Below are 20,089 nucleotides of genomic sequence, written 5' to 3' on the forward strand. Positions count from 1 at the left end.
GTTGTGTGACTTTAGAAAACATGTAACTTTGGACTACTGTTTACGGACCCAGTTATTCACTTTTTTTGGAAAGCGAAGAGCGTTTTAAGGGAGCACACTTCAATTGCACATTAATTTCATCATGAATGAACCAGGAATTCATTCAGGAAAAGTGTTTTATAAAAATAAATAAATTGAATGAATAAAATCTTTTTATTAAAAATAAAGAGTTTGTTTTAACGACATCTCGAGCATAGTCCTTGAAAACAAATAAGAACGTGCTTGAAGTCCTTGAAGGTCCTTGAATTTCACTTTGAAGCTTTCACTTTGAAGTGTTTGTGTGTGAGCGAGTAACCGAGAGAAAAACTGAAAGAAATCACGTGCGGCTCTCGTCAGCAGTAACATCACTTCAAATTGCCAAAATGTGAGTTTTAGTATATTTCTCAGTGTCGCCATTCTTGTATATAGCTTTCCCATTGCTACACAACTGTTTTATTAAGTCACAGGGATACATTGACATTAAGGTTGTGGCCGGCTCGCAAGTGTGTGTGTGCGCATGTGTATGTGTATGTGTCGGTGTGTGAGAGTGTGAGTGGCAGCGAAATAGAGGGAGAGGGGGAGCACGAGGGTGTAAAGTGGATAAAATAGAGACTGTTGTATTGATCAAGCTGCTGGGGTGCATTTACATCAAGGCTCTGTTTGTTGGTCATGGCGCGAGTCTCAATGTGTGTGTGCATATGGATGTGTGTCAGTGCTTGTGAGTGTGGGTAAGATTAAAAGATAGCGAGGATGCGCAAGGGTGCTTTTCAACAAAAACAATTATACATTTAGGATATTATAGACATTATCTGTAATTCTTTTCTTAGCAGTGTCTTTGTTTTAATTGGTTATTTTTTTGTGGTAGCCTGTACGGCTCTTTGAAATAACGTAAATAAACTGACAAATTGATATGGAACCGTTATGCAGTCAAGACCTGGAACTTCTTCATAGCCATTTACTGTAAAATAATTGCACACCTTAGAATGTCTGTCAACCAATCAGAATCAAGCATTCAACAGACCCATGGTATAATACGAAATAATCAATATTCAAGTTCTCTCTCTCTCTCTTTATCTTTTTGTATATTTGTTTATGTATGTGTCTCTTTGAGCGAGTTCTTCTGTTTGAAATGGATTGACATTGAGTAGATTATTGTGCATTCATTACTTTTTAACCTTGTTTGTATAGCTCTGAGTAAAGCTGCAGAACTCTTGGGGTTGGATTGTGCCCAGCTGGCTGAAGTTTTGACCCACAGATCCATGATCCTCAGAGGAGAAGAGATCAGCACACCTCTTACTGTTGAGCAGGTAACACAGTTAATACACTTAAACACTTACACAAAGAAATGATGTCAAAGACAAAACAGTGGTACTGTACCTCTCCTGCATAGCGTTTGATTTCCAAACTGGTGCCCAGTACAGACCCAATCTAGACCCAATCTCAAGTCACAACCGAGTTTGAATATAAAAAAAAAAACACACAGTAGGTAGATTTCACCAGAATACTTCTATAGTCTCAAGACATAGATAAATGTAGACTGAACTTCCTAAATTTGCTCTCCTTCCCTCTAGAGGACTCCATGGGTAACTACAGTCACTTAATAAAAATGAAAATTCTGCCATGGTTTATTTGGTTTAATGTTATTTCAAACTTGAAATTTGAGAACGAGATGTTAGGAATGCTAGTCTTAGTCACCATTCACTTTCATTGCATCTTTTTTTTCCATACAATGAAAGTGAATGGCGAACATCATGAGGGTGAATAAATTATATATATATATATATATATATATATATATATATATATATATATATATATTGTATTTATTTATTTATTTTGGTTGGACTATACCTTTAACCCAATACAAAACAGCTTCTGGATAAAGACTCTAAAACATCACATTACAAAAAAGAATTGCATTTGTGTACATTATAGCTATCACAACTAATACCTGTTTAAAACAGAATCTCTAACAGAACACAAATTTAACATGTGTTAAATAGGCAGTGGACTCACGCGACTCCATGGCGATGGCCCTCTACTCTCAATGCTTCACGTGGATCATTCGTAAATTGAACAGCCGTATCACTTGCAGTGAAGACTTTAGATCCATCGGCATCCTGGACATCTTCGGGTTTGAGAACTTTGAGGTGAGATTGATTCTGACCAGATTCACACAAAGGTTTTAGCTCATTGAATATTCCTAAAATCATATAATCCACCTTTCCTCTCTTATATTCATTCCCTCTCTCAGGTGAACCGGTTCGAGCAGTTCAACATTAACTATGCAAATGAGAAGCTGCAGGAGTATTTTAATAAGCACATTTTCTCCCTGGAACAGCTGGAGTACAACAAGTGAGTGATCATTCAACACACACGCATTCCAAGTCAGACCCAGATTTTAATACACGGGTATTGAAGTATATACAAGCCATCGTCTTAATCTCTTGAATCTTAATTTTGTGCGTGTGTGTGTTTGTGTTCACAGAGAAGGGCTGATCTGGGATGATGTCAACTGGATGGACAATGGAGAATGCCTTGATCTCATAGAAAAGGTAAACACACATGCAAACACAATACTGTCTAGATTCTGTTGCTCTAGATCTGAGTTTCATGTGTGTTGTCTTTGCAGAAGTTGGGTTTGCTCGCTCTCATCAATGAGGAGAGTCATTTTCCTAAAGGCACTGATGACACACTGCTGGAGAAACTCCATAGCCAACATTCTGTAAGTGTTACACGCACAAACATGCATACATACATACATTATCATTTCTCTGAATGGCAGCAGGTTTGCATGATCTATAGGCAAAGAAACAACCTTTGTTATGTTACCTTTTAGATTTATTAGTAAGTCAATTTTGATAAGTGTCTGTTAATGAATACATGTAAATGAAATGGTTCCAATGGTTCAATCATGAGTGGGGCAAAGTTAAAGTTTTAAGAATCAGTCATGAAAAAACACATATTGATCAACTACTGACCATTGATCAATACGTGTGGTGGTTATTATTGGAAAATATTGGAATTATAATCAATGTGTTGCAAACATTAATCTCATCTCTTTCTCTGTCTCTGTAGAGGAATCAGTTCTACATTAAACCCCGTGTTGCAGTTCATCAGTTTGGAATCAAGCACTATGCAGGAGAGGTACAGCAAACCATCCCGTGTGTGTGTGTGTGTGTGTGTGTGTGTGTGTGTGTGTGTGTGTGTGTGTGTGTGTGTGTGTGTGTGTGTGTGTGTGTGTGTGTGTGTGTGTGTGCGTGTGTGTGTGCGTGTGTGCGTGTGTAATCTGTTTTATTAGATTGGCATAAATTGCAATTGGCTGATTTTGGTTAGATGTATCTACTTCAACTTTCTGCAGTTCTTTCTAGCAACTACCATTTGAAAAATATATAAATAACAGCCAACAAAATGTATAACCTTTTTTATATACTTTTGTTTATACTTTTATACTATACACCAAGTAAATTAGCATCCGTACGCATCTTTTAACAGTCATTTCCATGAAATTACATTTTGCTTATTAAGAAAATGCAATTTCATATGTTGCATAATAAATAAACACCCATCATTTTTGATTTTGCTTATTAAATTATATTGCTGAAAAATGAATGCAGCATCTTAAATGGGTCCTGAAACAGAAAATAAAATTGTCCTTGATATTTAGATATATTAGAGGTAATATTACTATAAAAACAGTAACAAACAACTTCCTCCCCAGTCTAAAAAGAGCATTTATAGTTCCCACCTTTTTGAAACGTCTCATTTTGAAAACTGTGTGTTTGTAATTTCATGAGACATTGCTCAGTTTTATTTACAGTACATGCCCCACAACATGTGTCATCACAACATTGGCCCAGCCCACTGGCTTTCAGTTTGTATCGTATTCATATCGCAAGCCTTTTTGGCATTTAAAACTTTTATCTGACAAGTCACACATACTCAAATATAATTAGAGATATATGTAATTCAGTTTTGACTAGTAAAAATTATATTTTCAGATACCTAAATTGCACTTATCCTTATCAATCTGCTGTGTTGTGACATCCAATGACTCTTCACGAACTCCGCCTCCTCACTTCCTGATGCTAACTGGCAGCGTTGTATGACAGGCTCTTTTATCATTTAATATTCAGATTTGGCTATCCATTTATACAAAACTCCTATTTCATATATCTGTTATGCATTTTTGACTAGTAGTAATTCACATTTAAGATATCTACAATAGAGTTTTTCCCTTGTAGAAATTGTACTTCTACATTAGCTCAAAGGTCAATTGCACATTGCATGTCTACAGTGGGCATGTAATTATTAGAAACAAACTTCACTGATCCTTGTCTCATCACTTCAACACAGCAGTACTTCTCTCTGTGTTGCTGTTACACACTGCCATCAAGTGGGCTAGTGCAGGGGAGTGTGTAATGAAGAGGCATTGCACATCACAACACAGCAGATCGACTAGGGATAAGGGCAATTTAGATATCTGAAAATATAATATTGACTAGTCAAAACTGAATTACAGATATCTCTAATCATCTTTGTGGATGTGTGACGTGACAAGTGAAGAAATTTGTGATGTCATTGCAGATATCTTATATGCAGTTTTGACAAGGCAAAACATATTAACAGATATCTTTAATGTTCTTTCTTACTAGTCAAATTTTAATTGTGACTCATCAAAATGCAATTATAGATATCTAAAATGTAATTAAAGATAGTTAGACAAAGGCTTTAAAAGCCAAAACGTAACATAACACACTTTACTTTTATCACATTACCCCCAACACTGCAAACCGGTAGCATAGTGCTAATCAAGGAGATGTGAAAATAAGTTGCTCACTGTTGCTGCTATTGCTAATACAGATAAAAGCTACTAGATTAAGATGATGCTTGACAACATTTTAAACAATATAGATGCATTTATATATGTTAACATGCCTCCAGTTTACCATGTGTAGCAAAGTGATTGTTATAAGTGAACATTTACATTTATTCATTTGGCAGACACTTTTATCCAAAGCAACTTACAAAAGAGGAGAACATAAGCAAATCTTAAGGAGACATTGGTATGAAAAGTGCCATATTAGAAAGTTTCACTAGCATCAGAATAGTATTCAAAACAGATTTAAGTGCAAAAGAAATATATATATATATATATATATATATATATATATATATATATATATATATATATATATATATATATATATATATATATATATATATATATTTTTTTTTTTTTTTTTTTTTTGTGACTGGTTAAGTGCTCATGGAAAATATGTGTTTTTAGCCGGTTTTTGAGGACAAAGAGAGAGTCAGCTTCACGGATGGATTTGGGAAGGTCATTCCACCAACGTGGTATGGTGAAACTGAAAGTCTGGGAAAGTGTTTTGGTGCCACTTTGTGTTGGTACAACAAGGCGACGTTCCTTGGCCGACTGCAGGCTTCTGGCGGGAGTGTAGTTCTGCATAAATTATTTTAGGTATGCTGGAGCAGACCCAGTGAATGTTTTGTATGCCAGCATCAGAACCTTGAATTTAATACGTGCATCAAATGGCAGCCAGTGGAGAGAGACAAAGAGTGGTGTAACATGCACTCTCTTTGGTTCATTAAAGACCAGACGTGCTTCTGCATTCCGGATCATTTGCAGAGGTATAACTGCACATACAGGAAGGCCTGCAATGAGAGAGTTACAGTAGTCCAGTCTAGTTATGACAAGTGACTGAACAAGCAGTTGTGTGGCATGTTCAGAGAGGAAGGGTCTTATCTTCCTGATATTTTAGAGTGTAAATCTACATGATCTTGCAGTCTTTGAGATGTGGACTGTGAAGTTTAGCTTGTTATCGAACATGTTTAATGAAGACAGACAACCACAAAGTGGTCTTTTGAATTTATCATGCAATCTATAGCTGTTTACAAAATGTGAAAACTGTAGCGTGATTTGAGTGAAAGTGAATGCAACTCGGTCTCGGGCGCGCACTCCTTTTCATTCCTGAAAGTCCCAAAAAAGTAATGACACCACAATGACATACAAGTACAATCAACACTATAAATACTGTCTGTCTGTCTGTCTGTCTGTCTGTCTATCTATCTTATAAATACTATATATAAATACTATTATAGGTTATAAATACAGGGTATATAAGGAGATGACAGTGGCGATAACTTCCCCTTGGACATGAACATGAGCAAGCGTGCAGTGTAAACAAAGATGCAAATTAATTCCTGAAAATGCTGTTTGCGAGCAGCAGCATGACGCATTCCCCTAGACATCTGATGTGTTACACCATGAAGCGCACATATACGCAGTTGCCGTTCACTCTGCTGTGCATAATGGCACCAAAATAACATAAAAACAAAACGAGTCGTGTTGTGTTCTCCATGCGTGTTTGTGATGATGTAAGATGAACACAAATGGACCGGTGTTCGATAGAATCAAGTGAGTGTGAAACCAGACCAACGCTGCTGAGGCCACAGGGAACAGTCACACTCAGAATCGGACTGATGCAAACATGCTCAATGTGAAAGCCCCCTAAAGGAGCCGCTGAGCACAAAACCGAGCATTTGAGTCAGAGGGCCAGAAACAGGGTGGGAAAGTTTTGATGCAAAAATGTGAATAACATTATCAGTGAACCTCAAGGGAAATAATTAAATAAAAAAATTGCATTTCATGACCCCTTTAAAGCATGTTTATTCACCTGCATAAAGTGTTTTATTCAATATTTTAAAGCTTTTGCCAAAATGGTCTGACATTTAGCAGCAACTGGGTTGCTGATCACAATAAAATAAACAAAACATTTTCTAATAATAATTTTCTTGCTTTCTTTAATAATATAATGGCTAATTTACATATTGTGAAAAAAAAATGTGTGTGTGTGATTTCATATGGAAATTGAAAATTGTAAAGCCTATTTACCTGTAGTAGGATAGTCCGAAAATACATATTCTGTCTTCTTTTCTCACCCTCATGTCATCCCAAACCCATTTGTCTTCTCTCATACCCATGGAATACCCATATTTTTATGGTCCTTTTTTAAACTTTAAAATAAGGTACTTTCTACTGCCATTGTATTGAAAAGCTTTTGTGCTCTGCATAAGATAGAAAGTCATATGGGTTTGGAACAACATTAGGGTTAGTAAGAATTTTCATTTTTGGGTGAACTATTTCTTTAAGTGATGTGTAATGTGTTTGGGTAAACAATGGAGAACGACAGTAATATAACAGGTTAACATTCTGTTTTTTGTCTGCAGGTTGTGTATGATGTCAGAGGAATCTTGGAGAAGAACAGAGATACTTTCAGAGATGACATTCTCAACTTACTCAGGGAGAGCAGGTGTGTGCATCTGTGAGGTGGGTGATTTCATGTTCTGTTCTCTGTATGGTCATTTGTTTACACGTTCCTGTTCTCTTAGGTTGGATTTTGTATATGATCTCTTTGAGCGAATGAACACCTGGACAGGGCAGGACACAGTCAAGTGCAGCTCAAAGTATCGCAGACCGACAGTTTGCTCTCAGTTTAAGGTAAGAAACTACAACTACCATAATGCTTTGCACAGAATCAGAGATAAACAGTGCAGGTAAACAATGGCAAAATGAGTGTTCAAATTGTGTAATTTAACATGTATCTCCAAATGAAAGGCAATGAAAATTTAAATAATTTTTCTATACCTCTATATTTTCAGTGCACATGTTTGTATATTGAAAAAAGGGACAACAGGTTGTCTTACCGTCTAGATTAGATCCTCTTGTCTGAAATTTCATCTAAAAACTTGATTTAGAAAGAATACCACATCTGCATGTTATCCCACTAAAAGAATGCACAAACCAATGCATAGTTTCCAAAAAAATTATTGTATTTTGATCTTGCATTTTTAATAAACATCAATGGTTAGTTAGTATGTTAAAAGGATTGTTCACACAAAAAAGATTTCAGATGTGTATGATCTTTCTTCAGCAGAACACAAAGGTTTTTAGAAGAATATTTCAGCTCTGTAGGTCCATACAATGTAAGTAAATGGTGATCAGACCTTTGTAGCTCCAAAAATCTCATAAAGGAAACAGAAGTAATCCATAAGATCCCAGTGGTTAAATTCATACCTTCAGAAGCGATATAATAGGCGTGGTGAGAAAAAGATCAAAATTCCAATTTCTGAATTGCAGATCTGAATCCCCACTTTCACTTATACATCTGAAAGTCACATGTGGAAGTGAACGTTAAAGTGGAGATTCAGAGTAAAAAAGGCCTTAAATATTGTCTCACCTACACCTACTTTATTGCTTCTGAAAAAAATTTATTTAAACACTGGAGTCATATGGAGAATTACTTTTATGTTTCCTTTATGTGATTTTTTTGGCCTCATAGGTCTGATCACCATTCGCTTGCATTGTATGGTCCTACAGAATCTTCTTTTGTGTTATGCTGAAGAGAGAACCTCATATATATATCTGAGATGGCATGAGGGTGAGTAAATGATAAGAGAATTTTCATTTTTGGGTGAACTATCCCTTTAAGCGCTTATAGTACAAATCATTTCTAATTCTAAGTATAAAGGGAATGCATTTGTATTGGACAATTATTTATTTTTGCCTACACAGAATTCATTGCACTCTCTGATGTCCACGCTAAGTGCCTCCAATCCATTCTTTGTACGCTGCATTAAACCCAACCACAACAAGGTATGTGTCACACACAGACTTCTACACATTAGAGGTCAGTTACCTGGCCAGAGCCCAAACAGAAGCCTTAAAATGGTTGGATTTCATGCCTCATTTGGTCAGTTTTTCAAATATATATATAATTCGAGGTTCAGTTCAGAATATTTGAGTAAAAGCCTGTGAAATCTATGAATCAGGGTCCACAGACTATTTTGTCCCCAAACTATAATCTAACTACACTCACACATATAAAAAACTGACACATAATGTACACACTCACTCTTGTCACATTTGTTTCTTTTATTTACGGTTAAAAACTAATTTATTGTCATCAGGAGCTTCCGAATGTTCACCTCTCACTCAACTCCTCACACAGGCCGGCAGTTTTGTTTTTTCTTATATATCTCTCCCTGTTTGTATGAATGTGTTTTCATTCAGAAAGGACAGAAGGAGATTAGACATCATAAAGTCAGAATGGAGATTTAAGACCCCTTTGAGAGAGACAGGCACACTCTACACACTTGTCTGTTCTGTACCCTCTGGACCTGAGGTCATTCAGCAGACTGCCTATTAACTCAACAGCAGATGTCAGGCTGCATGCATGTTTGTGTGTTTTTGTGTGTGAGTGTGCGTCATGTATATCTTTGTTCAGTAGTTTGATTGTTGGTGCAGAGGCAACAGTGGCTCACATCAATTCTGTTATATTCTACTTTTGTTTTTAAATAATTTGTACATACATTTATACTGATATAAATCAATAAAGGTTCAACTTCCCGCTCTGCTGAGGGAGGAAAGGGGAAGAGAGAGATGCCTTGCCATTCATTTATGTGTATAATAAAGTAACTGTAGTTTATGGGAAACAATATAAACAAAAGAAACAATAAAAATATCAAATAAATATATTTGGGATAGTTCACCTAACAACCATTATGTCATCCAAAGCCAGATGTATTTGCTTCTTCTGTAGAACACAAAACGTCTCGGGTTATGACTATAACCCTTGTTCCCTGAGAAGGGAACGAGACACTGCGTCGTTGAAAACGACTCTTTGGGGAACGCTCCTTAGCGTCGCCTCTGAAGTATGAATGAAACTATTCCAATCTTGATTGGTGTTGCGTCATGACGTAACATGTGACGGCATAACCAGATGCATAAAAGTGACGCCGGCACACACACACATTAGCCTAGCGATGAAGCAAGCCGCTCTCAGGCCTTGAGGGGCGTGGCAGGACGACGCAGTGTCTCGTTCCTTCTCAGGGAACAAGGGTTATAGTCATAACCCGAGACGTTCCCTTCCGAGGGAACTCGCACTGCGTCGTTGAAAACGACTCTTTGGGGAACAAATGCCCACTAGGCCACGCACAGAAAAAAGGCCTGCCCTAGGGTGAAACTGAACTCAGGCACTCAGCTAGGACGAGAGCACACGTGCGCCAGGTGTACTAGGGAGGTGCAGACTATAAAACCTGATGAAAGTGTGCGGGGTAGCCCAACCGGCTGCCTCACAGATCTCCTGGAGGGGTACTCCCGATAAGAGAGCCCTAGAGGACGCCATGCCTCTAGTTGAATGAGCCCTTACGGCCAAAGGTGAAGGCAAATTGCGCACCTTGTAGGCCGAGATAATAGCCTGAACAATCCAATTACTAATGGTTTGTTTCGAGGCAGGGAGCTCCTTCTTAGATGACCCAAAACACACTAACAGTTGGTCCGACCTCCTCCAGGAAGAGGACCTCTCGAGGTAAACGCTCAAAGCTCTGACAGGGCAGAGCAAATGGAGCCTCTCTTCTTCTGCCGACACATGAGGTGGAGGATGAAATGCCTGCAGGACCGTAGACCGTGCTGTGTTAGACGGCGCCTTAGGCACATAGCCAGGTCTCGGGTGCAAAATGGCTTTAACTCTGCCAGAGGCAAACTCCAAGCAAGCTGGCATCACTGCCAGGGCTTGAAGATCACCCACCCTCTTTAGAGAGGTAATAGCTAAGAGAAAAGCCATCTTGAATGTCAGGTCCTTGGGCGAAGCCGACTGAAGGGGTTCAAAGGGGGCCAGGGATAACCCTTCGAGAACCACCGCCAGGTCCCAGGCAGGAACCCTGGACCTGGTTGCCGGTCTCATCCTCCATGTACCACGGAGAAAACGAATGACCAGCTGGTGCCTCCCCAGAGGCCCATCACTCAGTGGTGCATGGAACGCCGAAATGGCAGCCACGTACACCTTAAGTGTGGAAGGGAGAGACCACAGAGAAACGATCTTGAAGAAACTCCAGAACTGAAGCCACCGGGCAGTTAACTGGATCTAATTCATGTTCTCTACACCAAGTGGAGAACACATTCCACTTGAGGCCATATAATCTCCTAGTAGACGGAGCCCTAGAGCTAAGTATGGTTTCAACCACCCCGCTGATAGACCAGCATTTAGGTACTGAACCCCTCAGGGGCCAGACCCACAGTTTCCACAGCTCTGGACCGAGGGTGGAAGACTGTGCCCCCTGCCTGAGACAACAGATCCCTCCTCAGAGGAATCTGCCATGGCGGAGCTATCAGGAGTGAAATTATGTCTGAGAACCATACTGGCCGGCCACATCAGGGCAACCAGAAGAAGACTGATGCCCTCTTGGCGACCCTTTCCAGGACTCCCGGAGCAGAGCGATCGGGGAAATGCGTACAGGCTGAAGCCTCGGCCAAGCCTGTACCATGGCGTCCAACCCCAGTGGGGCTGGATGTGAGAGGGAGAACCAAAGTGGACAGTGGGACGCTCTCGAGACGCCGAATAGATCCACTCCGATGGTCCAAATTTGTCCCACATCAACTTCACCACCTCTGGATGAAGTCTCCATTCCCCGGCCTCAGCCCCTGCCTCGACAGGATGTCTGCTCCCTGATTCTGAACCCCGGAATATATATTGCTCTGATAGACAGTATTTTTCCTTGGGACCAAAGAATTATCTGATGCGCCAGTCTGCACAGAGGGCACGATCTGAGTCCTCCTTGTCGGTTCAGATAAGCTACCACTGATGTATTGTCCGAACGTACTAGGACATGGTAACCTTTGATGTCTGGAAGGAAGCTCCTCAGAGCCCTGAACACAGCCAACATCTCTAGACAGTTTATGTGCCAAGAATGATGATGGTCCTGCCACAGACCCCTGGCAAAGCTGCCGTCCATGACCAGCGCCCAGCCAGTGAGGGAGGCGTCTGTCGAAACGGTTTTCCGGCGACATGACGCTCCCAACACTGGCCCTTGGGACAGGAACCAAGGTTTCTTCCATATTAGCAGAGAACTAAGGCACCTGCGCTGCTACTCTGATTATACTGAAATGGATTCCCTTGGGGAAAACCCCTTGGTTTTCAGCCACCACTGGAGGGGCCTCATGTGTAGAAGGCCCAAAGGTACAATGTTGGATGCCGCTGCCATGAGGCCCAGCAGTCTTTGAAATTGCTTTACAGTGATGGCCTGGCCTAGCTTTAACCCGCCACCATCGCCATAAGGGACTCGACACGTGCAGGAGACATGCGTGCCTGCATCGTAACCGAGTTCCACACAACGCTCAGAAACGTTGTGCACTGGGATGGTTGTAACACACTCTTTTTGTGTTGAGTCTCAACCCCAAACTTCGAATGTGGCCAAGAACGACATCTCGATGCCGAACCGCCATTTCTCGAGACTGGGCCAGAATGAGCCAGTCGTCGATATAATTCAGTATACGGATGCCCTGAAGTCTCAGTGGAGCAAGAGCTGCATCCATACATTTGGTGAATGTGCGGGGAGATAGTGCTAGGCCGAACGGAAGAACCCGATATTGGTAAGCTTCAGCCCTGAAGCTGAACCTCAGGAACCTCCTGTGACATGGAAGGATGGATACATGAAAATAGGCGTCTTTTAGATCTATCGTGACAAACCAGTCCTCGGATCTGATCTGACTCACGATGACAGGAATAGTAAGCATTTTGAACCTGAACCTCCTCAGAGACCGGTTCAAAACTCTGAGATCTAAAATCGGCCTCAACCCCCCATCCTTTTTGGAACTATAAAGTACCGGCTGTAAAACCGGACTCCCTGTCTGAATGAGGAACACGCTCTATGGCCTCCTTCAGCAGCAGAGATTGCACTTCTTGTTCCATCACCTGAGCCTGCCCCGGAACCACTGTAGTCTGCACCACCCCAGAGAATTTGGGGGCGGTGCCCGAACTGCAGTCTGTACCCTGATTTTATTATATGCAGGACCCATGCAGATATGTTGGGAAGATGATTCCATGCCTCTACAAAATCTACTAAGGGAACCAGCCTCTCGAGGCTGGTCTCGGTGTTTTTCAAGACTGTTCTCGACCTCCTGAAGCGGATACCGGCAGGATTTGGTCGATACAGTTCTTGTGACCACAATTGATGTGTGTTTTTATCTTTTGACGCTAACGGCACGGTGTGCGTTCGCTGGAAATTGGTGTGGCCCAGCGCCAGAGATGGCGGAAACCGACACCCGATTTCCTGAGGGCTCCGCCATGCAGAACAACCTCGGTTGCTCTGCAGCGGTGGGGCAGCCCTCTGAGGTTCTACCACCCTGGTTAGGACCTCTTCCCGAAGCCCTCCTAGCCTTAAGGACGCCCCTCAGGTCAGCCCCCTGGCTGGAGGGCTTCGCTGGGAGCCGCTTCCTCTGTTGCCAAGCTCCTGGAGGAGGGGCTCTAGAGGAACGCCTCCTTTTGCTCTGCGCTGTGCGAGGAGCTGACTGAAGGCTGGGGCTGATCTGTTTGCCCCACCCTACTTGATTTAGACTTGGATTTACGGGGAGAAACTGCTTGAACGCCGCAGATTGTTTCCTCGCCTCCTGAAACCTGTCGACAACCGATGTAACGGCGTCGCCGAACAGGCCAGAGGGCTGAGAGCGGGCATCAAGCAAAAAAGCTCTGTCTTTTCCTTTTATTCCCGACAAATTTAGCCACAGATGCCTCTCCGTGGTCACCATAGCTGCCATAGAGCGGCCAATAGCGTGGCCGCCTCTTTAGTGGCCCGGAGAGACAGATCTGCGTGCTCTGCGCAACTCTGCGATATCTTCGGAGTTGGCCCCTCCCTCGCCTAAATCTTTCAGGAGATCGGCCTGGTACGCCTGCAAAATCGCCATTGAGTGCAGGCATGAACCAGCCCGACCTGCCGCCATGTAAGCCCTGCTTATTAATGCAGATGTATCTCTGCAGGGCTTACTAGGCAGCGCCGGGTTTTAAGGGAAGATGCCGACTCAGGAGAGAGGTAACCGGCTAAAGCCTCCTCCACACCAGGCATCTTCCCATAGCCCATATCCCGTGCCCCTAAAACATAGCTGTAATCGACCACACTGGGGGTGGAGACACGGGACTAATGTGGTTTATCCCACGATCTCGAGATCTCTTCGTGGAGATCGGAAAAACGGCAAACCCCGGCGCTGGGGTTGTGACGCGTGCTGCAGGAAACGCCGCCTAATTTGCTTCCGACGTGCATTCCCTGCTCATTTTGTGGCCAGCTAATGTTAAGTCTGGCCACAGCACACGCCACAACCTGAACCAGCTCCTCATAAGCCTGGTCGAAACCCGGCGTGCTTGGCTCACGGTCGCCCACATCAATGCTGAGCATTTCCACTTCCTCGAAGCAGAGAGCTCGAAAGCATTGGGACCTGATCATGGGCAGAAGAAGCGCGACGCCGGCTTCTGCACCACTCACAGTAGGCTCGGATCCTCAAACGAAGAATGAGAAAGTGCCGGAGCAGTCTCATTCTCATCTGCAAGATCCGCTCGCGAACCCCACGATCTCAATCGCCGCTGCCTCAACAGACGCGGACCAGAACCGTGGGGAACGCGAGCCTGACCGTGCTCATCAAAGCACGCCAACCGGAGCGCAGCACTCTCAGGGGTAGTGCTTCACAGCTTTCACAGGCAGATCCCTCGAGAGCTGCCTGTGCGTAGCTGCGCTCCCAAACAGTTCACACACAAATCGCGTGTGTCCCTACCCGTAATAAAACGAGGGCAGGGGTGCACGCACTTCTTGAACTGTTCGGTGGCCATAATTCTTTTAAATAGGACAAACAACACCAAATAAGACAAACAATATACATAGAGCGCTTGCTGAAGAGTGAAAGCTAATGTGTGTGTGTGCGGCGCCACTTTTATGCATCCGTTATGCCGTCACATGTTACGCCATGACGCAACACCAATCAGGATTGGAATAGTTTCATTCATACTTCAGAGGCGCACGCTAAGGAGCGTTCCCCAAAGAGTCGTTTTCAACGACGCAGTGCGAGTTCCCTCGGAAGGGAACAAGATGTTCTTCTTAAAGGCCCTTGCACACCAAACGTGAACCTTTTTGAATAGAGACAATGGATTCACACTTGCAGCGAACATTCGTGCACCGACAAAGCAAGTGGTTTTTTTTTTTTTCAATGAGTGTGCCCTGACCAATAAAATATGAGCTTTGGAGCCGCTGCGCTTAGCAAAACCAAAAATAATGTCAATTTAAAAATATATATATATTTTTTTTAAAACACACACACATAAAGCACAGAAAGCTAGACATTAAATGCTGAAGTATGTCGAGAAAGAAATCATGAACCAGCAGTGAGGATGTGTATTTCATTTGCATCAATTGGCTTAAAAACATATGGGCTCTCATCACAAATTGATTTAATTATTTGACACTTTTGAACAGTGTTTTATTGTGTGAATTATATAGACTCTTGGAGCGTTCAGTTGTCATCACGTTTAATTCATAACATGCATGGATTTGAACCAATGTAAATAACACCAATCAGTATTGTCCAATTGACGACATTTGTTTTAACAGTCATGATATGTGTGCAGTATGCAGTGATTTGAAACAAATTTACTTAACATAAGGGTGTATACAATTTGCATGGCAGTGGCATATAATCAGTATTGTTCCAATTGTTCCCCCTCCCCAATTGCTTGTCGATTAGCGGCACCTGTTGTAAAGGCGTGAATGTGTTAATGGCGATCATTTGTGTTCCTTTTAATGTGAAATGGCCATTCTTCAGCTATTGTTTTTTTTCTTCTTCATTTTAACGCATCGCCGGTGGTGTGCAAAGGCCTTAAAGTATACATCGATTTTGATGCGAACGATCAGCGTCTGCATACAGTCGAACGCGAGCCTGCCAAAGTATACACCATTTCACTGTATGTGCATACACAGGCAGTTGGCGCATGCGTGCCACATCTGTACGTGACACCGGACTATTTCTCTTCAGGAGTTTAGACCTATAAAGATGTCTTTGTTTTCAACACTCAAGTTATACATACGATGTAAACATCCACTGTTGACCTTTTTGCCTTCGTCTCCTGTTGTATTACCGGCGACTATATCTTCAAGCGCATCTTTGTGACAGCAACAGCTCAAATGTGAGGGTTGCCACCTTTTGGACCCAACAAATTAGTGCACATAATTCCAGGCGCATTTTGCACGCGTTTAGTGCTCGAGCGTTATTTAATTGCGTCACGTGTCCTGTATGCGAACAGGACTGAAGTATACTCTGGGCTTCACTTCTCTTTCTATGTTCCATGGAAGAAGAAAAAATATTTGGGGTTTGGAACAACATGATGGGGAGTAAACAATGATATAATTCTCATTTGTGAAAGACCTATTTCCTTTAAAGCGTTTGGTTTGGTCTCTGAATATAAATGTTAAACTAATTTCAGCTAAGCTTTCTTAACAGGACTGCTGAGACTAGTTTTGGCAAAGCAGTGTTGAACAATTTATAACTTTAACTACATAAATAATAATAATAAAACAATAAATAATTTAACAATATAGAACATACATACAACAGTATATATATAACATAAAAATAACATTCTTTTGGATAAGATTTAACTGAAAACAAATATTGAACTGATTGATAAATGTTTTTAAATTTATTAGTACTTTATTAGCATGATTGTTTGACTTACAATATTGCAAAAGAATAAGAGATACAGAAGAAATGTGTCAGTAATTATAATAATAATATACACAATAAATTATTAAAAAAAAAAGAATATATGATCAAAATACAAAATAAATGATAAAAAAATAATAAAGAAAAAATATAAACCTTCAACAAGACATTAAGAATATTAAATTGTACACACACAACTACTGTATATGTTTTTCAAAGCAGGGATTGCTTTCTGAGTATGTGCGATTCAAAAATAAATTTTGCTGCAACAACAAAAAGATGCATAGCATTTAGTACTTTTCTCAAGGTATTTTTCGGTTTTAATTTAATCATTCAATGAGAAACTATGCCTCTGTCTCAAACATCCCTTTCTCCTTTTTTCCACACTTTTTGAATGTAAACATCTGGGGTAGGGTTTGCCCCTTTTTTTTTACACAATCAACTTTTCTGCAACACCCCCTCCCCATTGTGCACAAATGAGCACAGCATGGCCCTGAACACCATGGCAACCAGCTGAATCTGAATGAGACTGGAGGGGTTGGGTGTGTGTGTGTGTGAGCTGACCAGTTGATCGCTGACTTGTTGTGGACATACACTAACTCAGAGTTTCTGATGGTCACAGGATGAGAAAGGACACATTTCTGTACAGTAAGAGCTCAAATTTCACATTGTGTCTTTAGATGAACAGAACTGAGACTGTGATATTTAGACTGATGCTGAGGGCTTTGCCAGATGTATGAATTTCTATTTGACTGTTGTTCTTGCGATGTGATTCGTATCATGGTCTGCAAGTATATGGATGGTCATATATCTTTGCCTGTTAGGATTTACAACTTTCATCAGAAGTGAATGAACATGTTTTGCAGAATTCTGATTACTGCGATCATCCGCAATGTTCTGCTTGAACATGTGTTTTTATTTTGGAGTATGTGTAGTGATGTTTTGATTTGTTGAAATTGAGAGAATGGCATGTGATAGTTTGGAAGCATCAGTTAAAATAAGTTAAACATGATAAAAAAAATCTGTAATGTTTCATACTGTATGCAATAATGTTTTCCAGCAAATGTGTGTTCATTAAGTTGCACTTAAGCTATTTTGGAGTATTCAGAATCATCTGAGATGTTTTTAAGAGTTTAAAGGGAGTGAATTAGAGAGAGACTTTATTTTGGACACCGACTCCTGAATTAACTGCCCTCCCCCCATGAAATACACACACACACACACACACACTGACATTGATCCTGTCTTCTGCGACTTGTGCTGCATGTATCAGTATGTTAATTTTCCTCGAACAATGATGAATGATTGTGTGTGTGTGTGTGTGTGTTGACCTCGCTCTCACAGAGCTCATTCACCACTCTCATCTCTTCATCTCACTTTCATTCATCTGTCCTTCTAGTTCATCACTCCATCCACTGAGATGACATTTAGAAGCGGGGATCACAGCGCCCTGTTTCCGACCTCACCCCCACACAGAGTCAGAGTTCAGGGGGAGAGGGGTGACAATGGCCCACTTAATGTTTTCAAAGAATGAATCCACTTAAATCCAACCAATCTATATTTGAAACCCTACTTTAATTCAGCTAATTTAGATTTAGGATCTCTAACTTTGTCGTCTGCAGCTGAAGCGCATTTTAAACGGAGCAGGAGAGAATTAAGAGAGTTTTTACTGTCCTGAGAATTTTCATTGGTGATTCTGATAGTTTAAAAGTCTTTTTCTCTGTCTCTTTCTCTTGCAGATGCCAGATCGTTTTGAGCAGTCTGTTGTCCTCAACCAGCTGAGATATTCTGGGATGTTGGAGACAGTTAAGATCAGACGCTCTGGGTTTCCAGTTCGGAGAACATTCAAGGATTTCTGCTCAAGGTTTGACAAGAATTTCACCCGAAACATATGATACAGTCAGGTCCATAAATATTGGGACATCGACACAATTCTAATCTTTTTGGCTCTATACACCACCACAATGGATTTGAAATGAAACGAACAAGATGTGCTTTAACTGCAGACTTTCAGCTTTAATTTGAGGGCATTTACATCTAAATCAGGTGAACGGTGTAGGAATTACAACAGTTTGTATATGTGCCTCCCACTTTTTAAGGGACCAAAAGTAATGGGACAATTGGCTGCTCAGCTGTTCCATGGCCAGGTGTGTGTTATTCCCTCATTATCCCATCTACAAGGAGCAGATAAAAGGTCCAGAGTTCATTTCAAGTGTGCTATTTGCATTTGGAATCTGTTGCTGTCAACTCTCAATATCAGATCCAAAGAGCTGTCACCATCAGTGAAGCAAGCCATCATTAGGCTGAAAAATCAAAACAAACCCATCAGAGAGATAGCAAAAACATTAGGTGTGGCCAAATCAACTGTTTGGAACATTCTTAAAAAGAAGAACGCACCGGTGAGCTCAGCAACACCAAAAGACCCGGAAGACCACGGAAAACAACTGTGGTGGATGACCGAAGAATTCTTTCCCTGGTGAAGAAAACACCCTTCACAACAGTTGGCCAGATCAAGAACACTCTCCAGGAGGTAGGTGTATGTGTGTCAAAGTCAACAATCAAGAGAAGACTTCACCAGAGTGAATACAGAGGGTTCACCACAAGATGTAAACCATTGGTGAGGAAGGCCAGATTAGAGTTTGCCAAAGAACATCTAAAAAAGCCTTCACAGTTCTGGAACAACATCCTATGGACAGATGAGACAAAGATCACCTTGTACCAGAGTGATGGGAAGAGAAGAGTATGGAGAAGGAAAGGAACTGCTCATGATCCAAAGCATACCACCTCATCAGTGAAGCATGGTGGTGGTAGTGTCATGGCGTGGACATGTATGGCTGCCAATGGAACTGGTTCTCTTGTATTTATTGATGATGTGACTGCTGACAAACGCAGCAGGATGAATTCTGAAGTGTTTCAGGCAATATTATCTGCTCATATTCAGCCAAATGCTTCAGAACTCATTGGACGGCGCTTCACAGTACAGATGGACAATGACCCGAAGCATACTGCGAAAGCAACCAAAGAGTTTTTTAAGGGAAAGAAGTGGAATGTTATGCAATGGCCAAGTCAATCACCTGACCTGAATCCGATTGAGCATGCATTTCACTTGCTGAAGACAAAACTGAAGGGAACATGCCCCAAGAACCAGCAGGAACTGAAGACAGTTGCAGTAGAGGCCTGGCAGAGCATCACCAGGGATGAAACCCAGCGGCTGGTGATGTCTATGCGTTCCAGACTTCAGGCTGTAATTGACTGCAAAGGATTTGTAGTATTAAAAAGTGAAAGTTTGATTTATGATTGTTAATCTGTCCCATTACTTTTGGTCCCTTAAAAAGTGGGAGGCACATATACAAACTGTTGTAATTCCTACACCGTTCACCTGATTTGGATGTAAATACCCTCAAATTAAAGCTGAAAGTCTGCAGTTAAAGCACATCTTGTTCGTTTCATTTCAAATCCATTGTGGTGGTGTATAGAGCCAAAAAGATTAGAATTGTGTCGATGTCCCAATAT

At 41.3% G+C, this 20,089-nt stretch overlaps 1 protein-coding gene across 1 annotated transcript in view; it reads left to right on the forward strand.

The window, feature by feature from the left end:
* The window catches only part of myo10 (myosin X), an 87,882-nt gene that overhangs the window by 39,964 nt on the left and 27,829 nt on the right, over window positions 1–20,089 (forward strand). The window contains exons 11-20 of the mRNA XM_052129042.1: window positions 1,207–1,325; window positions 2,022–2,168; window positions 2,273–2,373; window positions 2,507–2,573; window positions 2,651–2,743; window positions 3,097–3,165; window positions 7,270–7,352; window positions 7,432–7,540; window positions 8,615–8,695; window positions 18,316–18,440. Coding sequence (XP_051985002.1) covers window positions 1,207–1,325; window positions 2,022–2,168; window positions 2,273–2,373; window positions 2,507–2,573; window positions 2,651–2,743; window positions 3,097–3,165; window positions 7,270–7,352; window positions 7,432–7,540; window positions 8,615–8,695; window positions 18,316–18,440 — 994 coding nt within the window. The remainder of the gene's footprint in view (window positions 1–1,206; window positions 1,326–2,021; window positions 2,169–2,272; window positions 2,374–2,506; window positions 2,574–2,650; window positions 2,744–3,096; window positions 3,166–7,269; window positions 7,353–7,431; window positions 7,541–8,614; window positions 8,696–18,315; window positions 18,441–20,089) is intronic.

Source organism: Xyrauchen texanus, chromosome 6 (assembly GCF_025860055.1).
Source record: "Xyrauchen texanus isolate HMW12.3.18 chromosome 6, RBS_HiC_50CHRs, whole genome shotgun sequence".
Classification (NCBI taxonomy): domain Eukaryota; kingdom Metazoa; phylum Chordata; class Actinopteri; order Cypriniformes; family Catostomidae; genus Xyrauchen; species Xyrauchen texanus.